Raw genomic sequence first — 20,660 nt, 5'->3', positions numbered from 1 at the left:
TATGTAACAATATTGGTTCTGGTGCTGTATATATGAACCGAGCTTAGTTCTTGGTTTAAAAAAGCTAGAATATTTATTGTGGGACAACACCTTTAACTAGATTAGCCACAGCCCTCAAAAAAGCCCCTTCTATTTTTTCCACCACCTGTTGCACAATTATCAACCTGTGAAAGGCTCTCCAATGTTGACATCTCTGTATGTGACCGCTGCAGCCAATTACTGGCTTCAGCAGTATACGGACACATAACGTCTGATGGTGCTGGAGTAAAGGGTGTTCAGTAGTGTTGAGCGAACTTGTTTTAAGTTCGGCGCCTAAAGTTCGGGTTATCGAAGAATCTTATCATGTTATGGATTCCGCTACCACGGACCATAACGGAATTTAGAATCCATAACACGATTCTTCGATAACCCGAACCCAAACTTTAGACACAGAACTTAAAACACAAGTTCGCTCAACACTAGTGTTCAGAATGGGTAGTATCTTGGCATTCCTTTTTCAATTTTTCTTAATTTGGACAATCCCTTTAAGGAGAGCTTATATTGGGGGCTAATAATGTGGGTCTGTTAGAAAACTAGTGATTGGGAGTTGACATTTCTCCCCATTCATCTGCACAGTAGGTGTTGTAATGAGCAGGGTCAGCATAGTGTGTCTGCCTACATTATAAAATCATACAGGTACCTGCTGCGATTCTAGGAGCAGCCGCTAGGTGGCGATAAGTCTCCCACCAGATGATGCTAGCAGACGTTCTACACTGCGCTCTATGGTTGTACAGAAGGGAGAACCAGCGCTGAAGGCTAAGGCCGCTCGTCGCTGGAGGACCCGAGCTTCCTCCGGGGGTGAGAGGAGATAAAATGGCCGTCGTGAGGCCGCCCGGGCCTGTCTCCCGTCGTTGTGTACCTATCCCCTTGCGGACGGGAAGGTGAAGACGGCGACGGCCCGGAGGAGGAGGGGGTGACGGAGGACCATGGGGTCTCAGACGCTGCAAATCCTCCGGCAGGGAGTCTGGGCTTCCATCACCGGGGGCTGGTACTACGACCCTCACCAGAGCACCTTTGTCAACACCCTGCACCTCTACATATGGCTCTTCCTGCTCTGCTTCCCCTTCACCCTGTACATGGTGAGTGTGTGTCTCCTGCCTCCTCCATCTTGTGTGCTGTACAGGCCTTGCTCCTACTATAGCTGGCAGCCAGCCCTGGATATAGGCACTGCCAGGCTGTGGTGGGCACTGCTGGAATGTGGGCACCTCACTGCCAGTCTATAGAGCTGGCTCTGCTTCCAGATTTATCCTGTGGTTCATCAGTATACAGCACTGTGTGTGATAGGTGTACGGTGTACAGCACTGTGTGATAGGTGTACAGCACTGTGTGATAGGTGTACGGTGTACAGCACTCTGTGTGGTAGGTGTACAGCACTGTGTGGTAGGTGTACAGCACTGTGTGGTAGGTGTACAGCACTGTGTGATATGTGTACGGCACTGTGTGATAGGTGTACGGTGTACAGCACTGTGTGTGATAGGTGTACGGTGTACAGCACTGTGTGTGATAGGTGTACGGTGTACAGCACTGTGTGTGATAGGTGTACGGTGTACAGCACTGTGTGTGATAGGTGTACGGTGTACAGCACTGTGTGTGATAGGTGTACGGTGTACAGCACTGTGTGTGATAGGTGTACGGTGTACAGCACTGTGTGTGATAGGTGTACGGTGTACAGCACTGTGTGTGATAGGTGTACGGTGTACAGCACTGTGTGTGATAGGTGTACGGTGTACAGCACTGTGTGTGATAGGTGTACGGTGTACAGCACTGTGTGTGATAGGTGTACGGTGTACAGCACTGTGTGTGATAGGTGTACGGTGTACAGCACTGTGTGTGATAGGTGTACGGTGTACAGCACTGTGTGTGATAGGTGTACGGTGTACAGCACTGTGTGTGATAGGTGTACGGTGTACAGCACTGTGTGTGATAGGTGTACGGTGTACAGCACTGTGTGTGATAGGTGTACGGTGTACAGCACTGTGTGTGATAGGTGTACGGTGTACAGCACTGTGTGTGATAGGTGTACGGTGTACAGCACTGTGTGTGATAGGTGTACGGTGTACAGCACTGTGTGTGATAGGTGTACGGTGTACAGCACTGTGTGTGATAGGTGTACGGTGTACAGCACTGTGTGTGATAGGTGTACGGTGTACAGCACTGTGTGTGATAGGTGTACGGTGTACAGCACTGTGTGTGATAGGTGTACGGTGTACAGCACTGTGTGTGATGGGTGTACAGCACTGTGTGTGATATATATTGAAAAAAATGTAGAATAGTTTAGCTTCTCCGAAAGTCCTCTCTGAATGACCAGAAAGGTCTGAAACGCGTAAATGCTTTTTTTGGGTTATGGATTTTATCTGCAGGCATCATATTTGTTATAAAGAACATCACTTTTGGAGAAGCTGGACTCTTTTATCTAGCTATGTACAGCACCGGGTATATATACAGTACTCACAAAAAGGGATATTTGGTGTAAAAAGTTTACTCTGCTGATAAATTAAGTAGAAGCAGCAATGGTGATTTCCTCATCTCAAACTATTTATTGACACAAAAGCCAACACCAGTGCTGGGTACACCCCCACAAAATGTCAGTGTCTTAATAACTTGTCATGTGGCCTGGACCATCAATTACAGCTTGACAACAATGTCTCCTGCTGCTCACAAGTCGTCTTATTGTCTGCTGAGGTATGGCACCCCACTCTTCTTGAAGGGCGGCCTTCAGGTCATTGAGGTTCTGGGGTACAGAGTTACGAGCCTCTACATGGCGACTCAGCTGATCCCATAGGTTTTCAATGGGATTCAGATCTGGAGAAACTACAGGCCACTCCATTTGAGGTCCCCCAGTCTCCAGCAGCCGTTCCCTAATGATATGACCTCGATGAGCTGGTACATTGTTGTCCATGAAGATGAAATTAGGCCTGTGTTGTTCATGCAGAGGCACAATGACTGGATTAATGATGTTCTTCAAGTAGTATAGGCTTGTCAATGTGCCATTCACAAAGTGTAGGGCAGTTCTGTATGGACTAGTCACACCTGCTTCCCCTGTAACACCACCACCAGAGGCTCATCTGGTGACAACAGTTGGCGATGCATAGCGCTCTCCTTGACGTCTCCAACATCGTTGGCGGCCATCATTTCTGCTCAGCGTGAATAGACTTTCATCAGTGAACAGCACTGAGACCACTGGTCCTTCGTCCGGCGTAGATGCTCCCTGGTCCATGCATGGCGCCTGTGCCTGGTGGTGTGGTCAGGTATCCTTGCAGGTCGTCTAGCACATAGACCATGCTGATGTAAATGGTTTTGAATGGTCTGACGTGACACTTAGGTGCCTCTCACTTCCCTTAAATGTGCCTGGAGTTGTGTGGCATTCATCATCTGGTTCCCCTGGGCATTGTTCACAATGAAGCGGTTATCAGTGTGGGATGTGGCCAAAGGACATCCATCTCTATACCTTTCTGTGACTCCTCCAGTCTCTCTGTATCTCTGTTACAACCTGCTGATGACACTCTGAGCTCAGTGGCCACTTCCGTCTGAGAACATCCAACCTGAAGTCACACAATGGCGAGGAGCAATTGTTTTGTGTCGTTTTGGTCTCATGATGTCAAAATGTGAACATCATGATGAGGAGGAGGAATGTTTAAACACCAATTCTGATTGAACCAGGAATTTTATTGGGCGATTCATGGATCAAACATCTGTTGTGAATTTTGCCAATTAGCTCCTTGTTAGAGAACAGCAAGTTGTGCAAAAAGTCACACACAACACGCGCACACACATAATATATATCATTCACATACTGATATATACAGAACTGTGTGATAAATAGAGCACTGTACAATATGCAAATATTGTGATAATATATATATATATATATATATGTATGTGCATATACAGCACTGATATATACAACACTAATGTATACAGCATTATGTAAGATATAGATATATATACACAGCCCTGTGATGTGGGTGCAGCGCTCTGATACGGGTGGGTGTATGTATATGTACTGCACTACTGTTATATATACGTCACTATGTAATATATACAGCACTTCTGTCTAATGTGTGTGTGTGTGTGTGTGTATATAGTTATATCTTTATTGCACTTTTATGTTATACAGCACTATGATATATACACACACACACACACTCACTATCTGTCAGTATGATGGCCCTTATGGAAAGGCGTCTTGTAGATATTAGGTCATGGCTGTGGGAGAGCTTCTAGACCGCCTCCAGCTAGGCAGACTCTTTTCACTTTGTGCCATGGGGCACTGCCATGTTGATGGGGCCTGGCATGTTGCCATAAAGTTTCTAGCTGGTATGTTGCTCATACATCGGTGCCTAGGACTGGGTTTTTGGATAGTGCTTTTTGAACAGGCTGTAGTAGAACATCGGCATCATGTATGTTACACGTCACCACGTCAGAGCTCTTGTACCTGTGGTCTGCGACATTAACCTATGCGTATGATCAGTGAGGCAATGAAGTCCTGTCTCAGTGCATTGTAGAGGTGAACTGCGGCTCTCCAGTGGTGTGTAACTACAACTCTCAGCATGCCCAGACAGCCTGCAGCTTTACTAGAACCGGTAAGCCACTGGCTATAGGTCACGGCTTCATGGTGCCATTTGTGGACTTGCGTTCCTTCTGTGGCCACAGTTTGATGAAATTGGTGATATCTAGACTACTATATTTGACAGATTATTTTTTTTTTTTCCATGATAAATGACCTTGGAGTGATTGTAAGCCGGCTAGTGGTCACCTGAATGATGGCCATGCCTGCCGCGTCCTCTGACAGGCCACGCAATCTGTTATAAGAGGACTGGATGGGGGCAGAATACATATTTGATCCGATTATACATGAATAATCAATGGAGTCATGTAACATCGCATGACCACGGTGGCCAATCAAAGACGTTGTGTGATTGGCAATTATTACATACTGTTTGTAAAGGACAGAGTGGTGAGGTCGGTGGTGTGGGCCTGGCGTAGAATGAATATCGGAAATATAGTACAGTGAAAAAGTCTGTCACCTGATTGGTGGCCTCTTCAGTCATGTGACATACTACTGGCATCATGGCTCCCATCGCTGAATGGTGATGCCAGTACTGTACGTGACTGCCGAGGCCACTCGTGATCAGGTGATTTTTTTTTTTTGCGGCAACATTTAGGCTCATATTTGCCTTGTAATCCTCCGGCGGTACATGGTCCTGTGCTATACTGATAGGTTATCACTGCCCGTAGCGGCGACGTCTATGTATGGCACATGCCGGCTGCTGCCAGTGCAAACAGACTGGCAGAGCTGGAGCAGCAGAGGATTAGACAGGGAATATGAACCATTTTATATAAATCATACGAGCATATTTTTTATTTTATTTTTTTTATAACCCAAAAAAATAATACTTTGTAAGAAATAAGCAGAATATTAGGGCCCCCGTGCACTTCGGTGGGTGCCATATTACCCCTCTGTACAGATCACAGCTTTAAAGCAGTTGTGGAAAAGTGAATGAAGCCAGTGGAGGAAGCAACATGGACAATCACAATACATTAGTAAGTCCCTGGTATTAACGGTCTCTACATGATGAATGCCATTTCCTGAAGCGAGACACCCCTTTAACTTGTCAGTTTGCAAGACCCATCAGTCACGCCGGGGCTAATCCTTGGGTTTTCTCTGTGGAGTTAAGTAGCGTGCCATTTCCACTGCGGCAGCAAAGCAGAAAGTTGGCTTTGCACATGAGGGGTCTGCAGAAACCCAATTCACATGCATGGGGAGTGGATTACGGTCAGATATAAGGCCGTGTTCAATCAGCCTAATGATTAGGATGACAGGGCTCGGCCCTTTGATACGTCCTAGGAGAAGTTGTGTGAGGCTGTTTGTGTCGCTCCATAGACACAGACACCAGGGCCTGAGACAATGGTGGGGAATGTGGTGTTTGAGCTGCTGGTGACCGGTCTGACTCACATCTCCAGTCAGTAATGGAGATGAATGATCTCAGGAGGAGATAAGCTGCAGCCAGAAGAGTCTTGCAGAAGCTTGCCTTTCTCTAACAGGCACGCCCGTCAGAGCCAAGCATGCATGTTTATGGGGTGAATGGCCAGCTTTAGGAACCCATCACCTGACGAGGCATTACCCAGTGGTTTGCCATGTCCTCTAACTTGCTCAAGTTCCCAGCAATGATCTCCCCCGTACATGACCTATGTACAGATTGCTCTCTAATACAGTGAAAAGGGTTTTCCGAGATTTTAATACTGATGACATCTCGGAAATCCCCCTTAACATTGCCGGGGGTGTACTGCTGATTGGAGAGTCAAGCAAAAGAGAACAATTGTAGAGATCCTCATGCAGTAGTTTGGTTTTTCTTGTAGTGTTTGCCCTGATGAGCAAGCTTAAAGAGGCTGTCCGGGTTCAGAGCCGAACCCGGACATATCCCCTTCTTCACCCCTGATTGAACGCGGCCTCATATCTGACCATAATCTGCTCCCCATGCGTCTTCCCCCACCCTCTGATATGGGCATTGGAGCGTTTCGTGTGTTGCATCGCGCAGGGCAAGGGCTTTTTTGTTGTCATTTTTACACTGCTAGCGTAAGGAGGAGGAACTTGCACTCCTGGTACTTGGGCGAGGTGCTGTGGTATACGGCAGAGCCAGTGTATATTTGTAGAGAAAACCACGCACACTCTTTAGAGTTTAGATATGCCAGGTGAATTTATTGTGACTCATACAATCCAAACTGTGAAGTAGGTGCCAGCAACATTAGCAAGTAACTGATTCTGCTGGTAGGGTTACAAAATACTGCCCCAGTCGGGCGTTAATTGCTCAGTTTTTTTATGAAAAATTAAGTTGCGCCGTAAGTAGTATGGAGAGCTGCGATGCTTCAAGACGTTTCGGTCACATGAGACCTTTATCAACCGAAACGTCTTGAAACATCGCAGCTCTCCATACTACTCACGGCGCGACATAGTTGCTCAGTTTTTTTATGAAAATTAACACCCGACTGGGGCAGTATTTTGTGATCCTATCTAAACTCTCAAGAGTGTGCGAGGTTTTCTCTACAAAGGTTTACACTGCTAGGCTGAGGCTTCCACCTAGCAGTGTTCCTGGCAACGTCACCACCACTAATGGGCAGGCTAGGGCAGCACTAAAGCCCGTCCTTTTAGTGCCAGTGACATCACTGGGCTCACTGCTAGGCGAAGGATGGAACTGAGCATGTTTGTCCATTTCAGGCAAGTGGACAGAAAAAAAGGGAAAGAGCAAACAGCAGGTGGCGCTATACAGATAGATTTCAGTGAATAACTCAGTAGCTATAATACATTTTTATTACATGCAATTACTAAAGTATTCAGATCCTGGTGCTGGTTAGAAAACTGTAGAATATTTTTCATGGGACAAACCTTTAAAAGTGAACACTGAGTAAACAAGCCGTTCATTTATGTGAATTGTGAGAACTGCAACTAAGGCCTCATGCACACGACCGTGTTCCGTGCCGCAAAATTGGGGTTCGGGGATCCGTTTCCGTTTTTGTTTGCGTGTGTCTTCCTTTATTTTTGGAGGATCTCCAGACATAAAGGAAAGTAAAAAAAAAAAATCTAAGTCAAGTTTGCCATGCAAATGATAGGACAAAAACTGACGCGCGGATGACAATCTTGTGTGCCTCCGCGTTTTTTCACGGTCCCATTGACTTGAATGGGTCCGCGAATTATTTTCCGTGAAAAAAATAATACAGGTTATATCTTTTTGACGGACTGAAATCACGGACGCGGATGACAAATGGTGCATTAGCCGAGTTTTCAACGGACCCATTGAAAGTCAATCGGTCCGCAGAAAATCACGAAAAACAGAACAACGGACACGGAATGAAACAACGGTCGTGTGCATGAGGCCTAAAGCTGGGATTTATCCAAAAGGAGCTTATATGAGCTTTGTCAATGGGGTATTTTTCTATTTTTTTATATTTTTTATTGGGCTACTTTCACACCTGCGTTAGGTGCGGATCCGTCTGGTATCTGCACAGACGGATCCGCACCTATAATGCAAACGATTGTATCCGTTCAGAACAGATCCGTTTGGATTATGAAGAACAAAGTCGAAACGGATCCGTCCTGACTTACATTAAAAGTCAATGGAGGACGGATCCATTTTCAATTGCACCATATTGTGTCAGTGAAAACGGATCCGCTCCCATTGACTTACATTGTAAGTCAGGACGGATCAGTTTGGCTCCACATCGCTAGGTGTCCGCCTCCAGAGCGGAATTGAGGCTGAACGGAGGCAAACTGATGCATTCTGTACGGATCCTTATCCATTCAGCATGCATTGGGGCTGAACTGATACGTTTCAGGGCTCTCACAAACGGTTCAAAACGGAATTCAAAACACCTGTGTGAAAGAAGCCTTATTTTGGCTTAGCACCTCTCTGTGTGTACTTGCTGCCATACAGCTGCTATATACTTGTGGTTTGCCATTGGTTGCTATGGGCAACTGCCACAACCTTCTTTTTTTTGCGCACCTCTGAATATTCTTTCTGAGTGCATAGATGGCTGGTGCTGGCGGCTGAGCTTTTAGCTTTATTATTTGGCCAATCAATAACTTGAGATGTAGCTTTCTTCCATGGTTTATAGTAATTTGTTCATGCCTTAAAGGGGTTATCCGGTAAGAAATATTGCTGACCTATCGGCAGGGGTCTGACACCCGGGAGCCACTGCTGATCAGCTCCGTGAGGGCCGCTGCCTTTTCCTAGGCCATGTGACGTCTCCGTACATTGGTTATGTGGCCTACTTGCAGCTCATCCCCATTGAAGTGAATGGGGCTGAACTGTGATACCAAGCACTGCCACTATACGGCGCTGTGCTGGGACAGCTGCCGGGAGTTGGCTGTGCTCCCTAGAGCTCAGGACTCCTGATGTGATAACCTATCCTCAGGATAGGTCAGCATTATCTTTTTCAGGATAACCCCTCATGCACATGAACGTATTTTCTTTCCAAAAAAAAAACGGAAGGTACTCCGTGTGCATTCAGTTTCCATATGTCCGTATTTCCGTTCCGCAAAAAAATAGAACATGTCCTATTATTGTCCGCATTAGGGTACTTTCACACTTGGTTTAAATTTTCCAGCATAGAGTTCCGTCCTCGGGGCTCAATACCAGAAAAGAACGGATCAGTTTTATCCTAATGCATTCTGAATGGAGAGTAATCCGTTCAGGATGCATCAGTTTAGTCCCTCTTACGGTATTTGGATGGAGAAAATACCGCAGCATGCTGTGGTATTTTCTCCATCCAAAATTCCAGAACACTTGCCGGAATGCCAGATCCGGCATTATTTTCCATTGAAATGCATTAATGTTGGATCTGGCACGAAGTGTTCCGGCAAAACTTATCTGGATTTCCGGTCTGCACATGCGCAGACCTTTAAAAATGCAAAAAAAAAAAACGGATCCGTTTTTCCGGATGACACCGGAGAAATGGATCCGGTGTTTCAATGCACCGGATCTGTCTATGAATGCTATCCGTTTGCACAGTGTGAAATTGCCCTAACTGACAAGGATAGGACTGTTCTATTAGGGGCCAGTTGTTCCATTCTGCAAAATACAGAATGCACACGGACTTCGACCACAAAATACATACGGTCGTGTGCTTGAGGCCTCCCAACCTCCACATAAGTGCTCCGTTTCACCGTGTGTGAGGAGAGAAGAGAACTAAACTGCCAGACACCTGTTACAAATGCCTACAGACAAGAATTGGATATTTTTAACATTTTTCTTTTTTGGTGGATCCACAGAATAGACATACGGATGCGGACAGTGCGCTGTCCGCTTCTTTTGCGAACCCATTGAAGTGAATAGATCCCCATCCGATCTGCAAAATTGCAAGCAATGGACTTCACGGAGGGTATCCGCAGTATAATTTTTTTTTTTTTTTGCAGCATGTCGATGAGACGTCTTAAAATCTCATCTACTTTGCAAAATGTTTTTCGGCTTTGCTTCACCCAGATGTGCAGTTTGCAGCATGTGTGAATACACCCTTAGGAGGAGCCCACATTTATCCCCCTGCAGCACTGAAACGTTTGAATTGCTTACATTTTCTAGTTTTATCATTTCCCGGCACCTAAGAAATCACCTCTCAGGAATGTTGTGGTGACATCACCGTGACTCACCACCAGGAAAACACTGGGTTATGTGCTCCCTGCTGTAATATGTCATGTATACTTTTACAGCTAACGTTACCATATAGCTGTGGCTGCAGGAACCTTGGTGGCTTGTATTTCTCTGTGCATCCAGTCCATTGGGGGCCTGTTAGCAGACTGTTCCATCTTTGCAGGATCTGACCTCGCCAGACACTAATCAATTGGCCGGGCTCCTTAGATATTGAAATTCCCAGCTAGCAATGCAGAGTACTGTTGAGTATGTTTGTGCACATCATCAATAATCATCTATGATGAAGTCCTCTGCCGTGCGAAAAGCAAGTGAATGAGACCCCGAGCACCATTGTGCGGTAAAAATGCTGATGGAGATGCAGTGCTTGACCAGCACGGCAGCCACTTCATCCTCTGGGTTAGTGGTGGTTCCACAGGTCACCCGACAACTGATGATAGTGACCAAGTACATGGAGATGGTCCTGCAAACCTTCTACAGATCATACATTTAACCAGTTGTTAGAGGATTGAAGAATGGTGTATGGCCCTCAGACACATGCCTTTGCTCCAGATGTTCTTCAATGTCTTCAGGTAACATCAGGAACCTTGGACCAGAAAGGCTGAATCACTTCATAAAACCAAACCCGCCTAACCAACTTAAGCGTGGCGGCCACCTCATCCTCTGGTTCAGTGGTGGTTCCACAGGTCGCACGACAACTATGATAGTGATGAAATATCTCAACCAGGTACATGGAGATGGTCCTGCAAACCTTCCACAGATCATACATTTAACCAGTTAGAGGATTGAAAAATGGTATATGGCCATCAGACGAATGCCATCAGCTCCAGATCCTCACAAGCAGATCATCTTCAATGTCTCCAGGTAACATCAGGAACCTTGGACCAGAAAGGCTGCATGGCTTCACACAAAAAAAAAGCGCCTAACCAACTCCATATCTTTCAATGCACTTTGGGGGTTTGATTGAGTAGAGAATAAACAATGCCGTTGTGATCCGGGACCTTGATGTCGCAAATTTGGACAGATCCATGCTCCCCACAACAGAGCCTGGAAAACTCATATTTTTATCTAAAATGCATTGGTTTGAGGCAAACAAAAACTATCTTAAATATTCTGCTTGGTACAAGGAATGTGAAGTATAGGATGACCCCCTCATCTCACTCATTATGCAGTAGACTCGCAGGCTACCCCCTTGGCTAACCTTTGTCCGCATCAGGGCTGACTGCTCAGTTTTGGTTTGTGGGTCAGAGGCTAGGATATGAAACTTTTTTTTTTATTACTTTTGTACCTTTTGATTGACAGGGCCAGGCATTGACAGAGCAGTGAGGGAGGGGCTGGCCGCAGAAGGGAGTGGAGCTTGGGTGCAACAAGAGCAATGACTACGCCCTCATTGCACCAATGGCCTAATTGTCATATAAAGATAAAGTATCCTAACGTGGCAAAAAACTAAAAACAGCATTTTAATCAGATGAACTGCAGATATGTGTCTGTGCAAATAGTTTGATTTGGAGGTCGGTCTGCATTCAAGCCGCAAAAACTGCAGCTCGAATGCGGACCAAAACAACGATCGTGTGCATGAGGCCTTATAAAGATGATATCTGTCTGGTGAAAATCGGTTGTGGAGTTTATTCATTATGAAAATATGGCGTTCAGAGCACCAAGGAGCGGGGTCTAGCCCCCTGTGCACCTTGGCTTTCTGATGCTGGCCACACCCCTTGGTGCACAGAAGCCCTCATTTGTATAAATATATATATTTTACCCTCTGGAACTCCAACTGCTTTTCAGAAGATGGATATCAGCAGGATCAATCCTACCAGGTAGGTTGTCTGATTTAATAAAGTTGATCCTGTTGAAAGGTGCTGTCTAAGGGCTCTTTCACACTTGCGTATTTCTTTTCCGGCATAGAGTTCCGTCGTCGGGGCTCTATGCTGGAAGAATCCTGATCAGGATTATCCCAATGCATTCTGAATGGAGAGAAATCCGTTCAGGATGCATTAGGATGTCTTCAGTTCAGGACCGGAACGTTTTTTGGCCGGAGAAAATACCGCAGCATGCTGCGCTTTTTGCTCTGGCCAAAAATCCTGAACACTTGCCGCATGGCCGGATCCGGAATTAATGCCCATTGAAAGGCCTTAAACTAAACGTCGTTTCGGCGCATTACCGCATCCGACGTTTAGCTTTTTCTGAATGGTTACCATGGCTGCCAGGACGCTAAAGTCCTGTTTGCCATAGTAAAGTGTAGTGGGGAGCAGCATACTTACCGTCCGTGCGGCTCCCGGGGCGCTTCAGAGTGACGTCAGGGCGCCCCACGCGCATGGATGACGTATGGGGCGCTCTGGCATCATTCTGGAGTGCCCCGGGAGCCGCACGGGCGGTAAGTATACTGCTCCCCCACTCCCCACTACTACTATGGCAACCAGGACTTTAATAGTGTCCTGGCTGCCATAGTAACACTGAACGCATTTTGAAGACGGATCCGTCTTCAAATGCTTTCAGTTCACTTGCGTTTTTCCGGATCCAGCGTGTAATTCCGGCAAATGGAGTACACGACTGATCCGGACAACGCAAGTGTGAAAGAGCCCTAAGCCTTCAAAATGCTACTAATGTGGTTGTCTTGCAGGGCAAGCCTGATTTAATAGGGTTGATCCTGCTGACAGGTGCTGTTTAAAGAGAATGTTGCAATGAAGGAAATCAACACTTTTTTTTTTTTCTGGTGTTTTAAGGAGACCCTTATGGAAGATGACTAGATTTATGCACGTGACAGTCTGCAGCTCTTACAGTAACAGTAAAGTAACAGCTATACTGCTGCTCAGCTACCATATGATGCTGCACGCAACTTTGGGGGGGAAAATGGAAGAAAACATTGAGTACGGAGCAGTGATCCGCTATACAGTGCAGTAATGCAGCCTCGTTAGCTGTGGTTCGTCTGTGAGGAGACCCCTTCACCCCTACGTGTTGCTTTCCAATATCCTCTGTGTAGACTGGTTCTTGATAGCAGAGCTGCAGAAATATGGCCGATGTGATGGGCAGAGAAGTGACTATCCTTGTTGGGTTCCTGACCTGACCGGCATTAGGCGGTTCTGTTACTATTCCTTAGAAAGCAGAAATGAAAATGGATGTTTATGACAAGTTTACATTTCTGTCCAGATGCGATGCATGGAGTGAACTTGTAGCATCCGAGTAGAAGGTCTAGGCTTAAAGGGGTTGTCAGAGTTATGGGAAAAAAAAGATATAGCACTGTAATCTGATGGTCTGCGATATATAACTAAGCTAAGCAAGTTTTAAGGATAAAAAAAAATATCTATTTCCTCATTTCCCTGGTTCTCTTCTGGCCCTTTGTTTACTTGCAATAAAAACAATCTCTGCCCCTCCCCCTGCTCTGCTAAGGGAGTGGATACCAGAGCTGCCCTGAATGACACGTCTGCCTGCTGGGAGACTCGGCAGCATGTTGTATGTGTAGAACTACAAGTCCTAGCTGTACAATGACACCGCTAATACAAACAGGAACTTCCCCCTACCTGCAATGCTATGCAGAACTTCTCTTTCAGATCCTGCGCCCAGTATTTGTCTCCTCACTGCCTGCAGCTACACAGTAAACACTTCAGCCCTGAGTCTGTGCAGCTGAAGGGGTTAAGAATCCTGGGAGAGAGCAATAAGCAGCAGTGCAGGGGGGCGTGGCCAGCACAGTGACATCTCCTGTACAGATCTCTCAGGCTTGTGCACCTTATCACAGCAGGGAGAGAAGCTGACATCACAGGTCATGTGACCCTCAGTGAAATCTGAGAAACCAGCCACTGGAGATAAAGTGAGTTAATTGGAAAGCCGTTACATTTGCCTAGTTAGAAACATAGAATAAAAAAATAACTCGGACAACCCCTTTAAGGCCTCATGCACACAACCAAATTTTGGGTCCATGTCTGATCCACAATTTTTGCGGATTGTATGTGGACCCACTCATTTCTGTAGGTCCACGTTCGTGCGGCCGCTCTGCAAATTATAGTACATGTCCTATTCTTGTAAGTTTTGCGGACAAGAACAGGCAGGTCTATTAGAATAATGTGGCATGCACCCGGCCGGTATCTATATTTAGTGGATCGGCAGTTTGTGGACCTCTAAATACACACTGTTGTGTGCATGAGACCTGATTTGGTAACTTAAAGGGGTAGTCTCACCTGAGACATTGGTGGTATATCCTAGTGAGACAACCCCTTTAATGGGATCCAGTAGGGTTTATTATAAAGTGGATCCCTTTTATTTGACATGGTTAATGTGAAATGGAGCCTTGCGTAGCCATCTTTGTGTGTGTGGTCTTAAAGGGGTTGTCTCACTTTAGCAAATGGCATTAATCATGTAGAGGCAGTTACTAATGCATTGTGATTGTCCATATTGTTTCCTTTGCTGGATCAATTTTTCCATCACGTTATACACTGCTCGATTCCATTCAGCAGCAGTGGTCGTGGTTGCACACTATAGGAAAAAGCTTTGGCCAGGACTGTGGAAGCGCACATAGGCACGCACACGCGCAGCAGCTCCTGTCCCGACCACCTGGTATCTGCACTGCAGCGGTAAACGTAACAACAGTATATGAGCAGTGTATAATGTGATGGAAAAATGAATCCAGCCAACCAAGGAGGCGATATGGATGATGACAATGCATTAGTAAGTGGCTTGTAGTAACTTTCTCTACATGATAAATGCCACTTGCTGAAGGGAGACAACCCCTTTAATTTGTAGTACCAAACATGTGGGCTTTAGCTGGTGGTCATGCACGGCCAGAAGAATGTTAAGCTGGTTTAATCGTTATAGAAAGCTGTATGCGAGTTATTGTACAATACCGTATTATGATTTGTGTGTGCGGTCACCTATTGAGGTAGTTATCTGGTTCCCTGGCCTGAAGTCACACCCTAATTCCGTGATCCCCCTAGACTACAGACCCGGATGCTGCCTGGCAGCGCCAGCTTTTGGCCGGACAAAGTCATGCATGCAGGACTTTTTTTGGCAGAATCTGCAATGGAGGCTCCAGACAGATCCTCCAACGCAGATGTGAACAAACCCTAACGCTGGGTTCAGACCTGAGCGTTCTGAAACGAGCGCTCTGTATGCGCGATTGTACGGGCGTTTACAATCGCGCATACAGAGACAGGGGTGCACACATTGTCGCGCGTTCCCGAATATCTATGTGCGGGAACGCGCGACAAACGCCCAAAAAAAACCTCAAGCACTTGTTTGAGCGTCGGGCGTTTTACAGCGCGATCGTACGCGCTGTAAAACGCCCAGGTGAGAACCATTCCCATAGGGAATCATTGGTTCTTGCCTGTTGTGCGTTTTACAGCGCGTAGGAACGCGCTGTAAAACGCTCAGGTGTGAACCCAGCGTAAACGTCAGTTTTTTTTTTTTTTCCAATTTGTATCGGGGTGGACGGGGGACTTAGCAGCTCCCTGGCATGCATGAATGTATGCTTCACTGCTACCTTTTTTGTGACGTTGCATGAAAATGATGGAGGTTGTACAAATGTCTGGAATTTGTAGTCTTGTTGCTTCCTTACGGCATCCGTGTAACAAACAAGCTGAGTGCCGCGGTTCTCCTCCGCTCACACCTTATCACCCGGAGATTTCCTTGCCGTCTGAGCAGCTGTAGCTATTGTTTCTAAGCTCCATTCATAACAGGCCATTGTTGGATAAAGTCGCCAGGAAGCCGGTCACAAATGAGTCTCTGCCTGTGAAGTGTGCTTCGTGTCCCCGAGCAAAATCCTTTCCTCCGTGTAGCATGCTTGATAAGCTGATTTTTTATTTTTATTTTTTCCTTGAGTTGGGCAGGAACCTACGAATTCTATGGTAGACTGAGATGATCTTAAGACATAAAGGGTTAACTAACAAATCTGATGTGGTATATTTAAAGGGGCACTTCCAGCAGAAGTTGGTATTTTTGTAAACTCTGTATTCTTATCTTTTTTATTTTAGCGGTACTGTATAACTGAAAATTAAAGGGGGTTGGCCCGTCTCACACTAAGGATATGCCACCAATGTCAGGCATGAGAACCACCCTTGGGGCCCATGCCTATCTCTAGAACGGGACCTCAATGGGAACATGGGTGCACTGTGGAAGCACAGCCACCCTCCGTTTACTTTTATGGGAGTGCAAATGTGGAGAGGTGGCTGTGCTTGAACGGTGTGCTCTCAGTTTTCTTCTATGGGGATGCAAATGGAGAGGTGGTCGCGCTTGCGCAGTGTTCTTTCCGCTCACTTCTATGGGGGTGCAAGTGGAGAGGTGGTCGCACTTGCGCAGTGTGCTCTCCGTTCACTTCTATGAGGGTTCCAGGCATAGCTGATTGCCCTCGCTGAGTTCTTTTCTGATCTCCCATAGTAGTGAATGGAGACCATGCCACACCTGCACGATGCATTCTCCCTTGCTTTGGGGGCCCCTGTTTTAGAGAGAGGTGACAAGTGAGCCTGCGCCTACCTATCTGACAATGGTGTGTGTGAGGGGGGCCAAACCTTTAAATTCCAAATATTGTCTTAGCAGTCAGCACTGGGAGATGAAACCAGTATAGATTCGGCAAGTCATCATTAGTTTACTGCTGCTGTAAGGGAAATATGGGAAATACAGTGGGGCAAAAAAGCGTTTAGTCTCCACCAATTGTGCAGGTTCTCCCACTTAAAAGGATGAGAGGCCTGTAATTTGCATCATGGGTACACTTCAATTATGAGAGACAGAATGGGAGGGGGGGGGGGGAAGAATATAGGAAATCACATTGTAGGATTGAATTAATTGGTAAATTCCTCGGTAAAATAAGTATTTGGTCACCTACAAACAAGCAAGATTTCTGGCTCTCACAGACCTGTAACTACTTTTTTAAGAGTCTCCTCTTACGTTCACATCACCGTTCAGCCTTTCCATTCTCCTGCTCCGTTTAGAGGCAGGAGAATGGAAAGGACGGATAAGCACATAACTGACGCCAAATGGAGCCCTTAGGACCCCATAGACTATAATGGGGTCCGTTATGTTTCTGCTCAAAAGATTATTTTTAAGCGGAGACAAAAGTCCTGCATGCACAACTTTTGTCTCCGCTTAAAAATCATCTTCTGAGCGGAAACATAACAGACCCCATTATAGTCTATGGGGTCCTCCTAAGGGCTCCGTTTGACTCAGTTTGGCGTCAGTTATGTGCTTATCCGTCCTTTCCGTTCTCCTGCCCCTAAACGGAGCAGGAGAACGGAAAGGCTGAACGGTGATGTGAACGAAGCCTTATCAGTATAAAAGACACCTGTCCACAACCTCAGACAGTCACACTCCAAACTCTACTATGGCCAAGACCAAAGAGCTGTCGAAGGACACAAAAACAAAATTGTAGATCTGCACCAGGCTGGGAAGACTGAATCTGCAATAGGCAAGCAGCTTGGTGTGAAGAAATCAACTGAGGGAGCAATTATTAGAAAATGGAGGACATACAAGACCACTGATAATCTCCCTCGATCTGGGGCTCCACGCAAGACCTCACCCTGTGGGGTCAAAATGATGACCAGAACGGTGAGCCAAAATCCCAGAACCACACGGGGGGGGGGGGGGGGACCTAGTGAATGACCTGCAACCTAAGTAACAAAGGCTACCATCAGTAACACACTACGCCGCCAGGGACTGAAATCCTGCAGTGCCAGACGTGTCCCCCTTCTTAAAGGAGTTATAGCACTGTAAATCTAATGGTCAGCGATATATAACTAAGCAAAGCAAGTTTTAGGCAAAAAAAAAATATCTATTTCCTCATTTCCCTGGTTCTCTTCTGGCCCTTTGTTTACTTGCAATAAAAACAATTTCTGCCCCTCCCCCTGCTCTCTACTAAGGGAGTGAATACAAGTGCTGCCCTGAGTGACATGTCTGCCTGCTGGGAGACTCGGCAGCATGTTGTATATGTAGAAGTTAGAACTACAAGTTCAAGCTGTATAATGACAATGGTAAGGGAGTGAATACAAGTGCTGCCCTGAGTGACATGTCTGCCTGCTCGGAGACTTAGCAGCATGTTGTATGTGTAGAACTACAAGTCCTAGCTGTACAATAACACTGTTTATACACACAGGATCCCCCCCCCCCCCCCTGCAATGCTATGCAGAACTTCTCTTTCAGCTCCTGTGCCCAGCATTTGTCTCCTCACTGCCTGCAGCTACACAATAAACACTTCAGCCCTGAGTCTGTGCAGCTGAAGGGGTTAAGAATCCTGGGAGAGAGCAATAAACAGCAGCTGGCAGTGCAGGGGGCGTGTTCAGATCTCTAAGGCTTGTGCACAAACATTATCAGAGCAGGGCGAGAAGCTGACATCACAGGTCATGTGACCCTCATTGAAATATGAGAAACCACCCACTGGAGATAAAGTGAGTTAATTGGAAAGCTGTTACATTTGCCTAGTTAGAAACCTAGAATAAAAAAATAACTCTGACAACCCCTTTAAGCCAGTACATGCCCGGGCCCGTCTGAAGTTTGCTAGAGGGCATTTGGATGATCCAGAAAAGGATTGGGAGAATGTCATATGGTCAGATAAAGTAGAACTTTTTGGTAAAAACTCAACTCGTGTTTGGAGGAGAAAGAATGCTGAGTTGCATCCAAAGAGCACCATACCTACTGTGAAGCATGGGGGTGGAAACATCATGCTTTGGGGCTGTTTTTCTGCAAAGGGACCAGGACGATATATCCGTGTAAAGGAAAGAATGAATGGGGCCATAGATCTTGAGTAAAAACCTCCCATCAGCAAGGGCATTGAAGATGAAACGTGGCTGGGTCTTTCAGCATTACAATGATCCCAAACACACCGCCCGGGCAACGAAGGAGTGGCTTCATAAGAAGCATTTCAAGTTCCTGGAGTGGCCTAGCCAGTCTCCAGATCTCAACCCCATAGAAAACCTTTGGAGGGAGTTGAAAGTCCGTGTTACCCAGCGACAGCCCCAACACATCACTGCTCTAGAGGAGATCTGCATGGAGGAATGGGCCAAAATACCAGCAACAGTGTGTGAAAACCTTGTGAAGACTTACAGAAAATGTTTGACCTCTGTCATTGCCAACAAAGGGTATATAACAAAGTATTGGGATGACAAAATACTTATTTTCCACCATAATTTGCAAATAAATTCTTAAATCGGACAATGTGATTTTCTGGATATTTTTTTTTTTTCTCATTATGTCTCTCATAGTTAAGGTATACCTATGATGAAAATTACAGGCCTCATCTTTTTAAGTGGGAGAACTTGCACAATTGGTGGCTGACTAAATACTTGTTTGCCCCACTGTATGTTATCTGTAAGCTTACTCAATGTAGTTTACAATCCAGTTTTCCAGTATATGTGTGTGTGTGTGTGTGTGTGTGTATATATATATATATATATATATATATATATATATATATATATATCATACACACATATACACACACACACACACACACACACACACACACACACACACACACTATAAAAAGTCTACACACCCCTGTTAAAATGTCAGGTTTCTGTGCTGTAAAAAAGACAAAGATAAATCATTTCAGAACTTTTTCCACCTTTTTAAAGAGGACCTTTCACTAGTTTAAAAACTAACTATATCAGCGGGCAGAGCGGCGCCCAGGGGTCCCCCTGCACTTACTAGTATGTCTGGGCGCCGCTCCGTTCACTCGGTATAGGCTCCGGTGTCTGCAGCTCCATCTGTTGTACTGTGCAGAGTTTTTGTATTAGGGTTGTCCCTTGCTGCAGCGCTGGCCAATCGTAGCGCACAACTCATAGTCTGGGACTCCCAGGCTATGAGCTGTGCACTACGATTGGCCAGCGCTGCAGCAAGGGACAACCCTAATACAAAAACTCTGCACAGTACAACAGAGGGAGCTGCAGACACCGGAGCCTATACCAGGTGAACGGAGCGGCGCCCAGGCATACTAGTAAGTGCAGGGGGACCCCTGGGCGCCGCTCTGCCCGCTGATATAGTTAGTTTTTAGTTTTTAAACTAGTGAAAGGTCCTCTTTAATGTGACCTATAAACTGTACAACTCAATTGAAAAGCACAACCTCTTATTATTGGGGATGTAGCTGTGCTCAGAATTAAGCAATCACATTCAAAATCACGTTAAATAGGAGTCGGCATACACCTGCCATCATTTAAAGTGCCTCTGATTTACCCCAAATAAAGTTCAGCTGCTCTAGTTGGCCTTTCCTGAAATTTTCTTAGTCTCATCCCACAGCAAAAGTCATGGTCCACAGGGAGCTTCCAAAGCATCTGAGGGATCTCATTGTTAAAAGGTATCAGTCAGGAGAAGGGTACAAAAGAATTTCCAAGGCATTAGATATACCATGGAATACAGTGAAGACAGTCATCATCAAGTGGAGAAAATATGGCTCAACAGTGACATTACCAAGAACTGGACGTCCCTCCAAAATTGATGAAAAGACTAGAAGAAAGCTGGTCTGGGAGGCTACAAGAGGCCTACAGCAACATTAAAGGAGCTGCAGAAATA

The 20,660-nt window shown here is 45.9% G+C and overlaps 1 protein-coding gene across 5 annotated transcripts in view; it reads left to right on the top strand.

Annotated features, from left to right (window-relative positions):
- Nucleotides 1-758: 758 nt before the first annotated feature.
- PCNX1 (pecanex 1) overlaps nucleotides 759-20,660 on the top strand; it is a 108,891-nt gene continuing 88,989 nt past the window's right edge. For all 5 annotated transcript variants that reach the window (XM_044272354.1, XM_044272352.1, XM_044272351.1 and 2 more), the window contains exon 1: nucleotides 759-1,118. In XM_044272354.1, the coding sequence (XP_044128289.1) occupies nucleotides 966-1,118 (153 nt within the window). In that variant the 5' untranslated portion in view covers nucleotides 759-965. The remainder of the gene's footprint in view (nucleotides 1,119-20,660) is intronic.

This window comes from Bufo gargarizans, chromosome 11, assembly GCF_014858855.1.
Source record: "Bufo gargarizans isolate SCDJY-AF-19 chromosome 11, ASM1485885v1, whole genome shotgun sequence".
Lineage (NCBI taxonomy): Eukaryota > Metazoa > Chordata > Amphibia > Anura > Bufonidae > Bufo > Bufo gargarizans.
The sequence above is the reverse complement of the archived record's forward strand: the minus strand, read 5'-3'. Positions and strand labels throughout refer to the sequence as shown.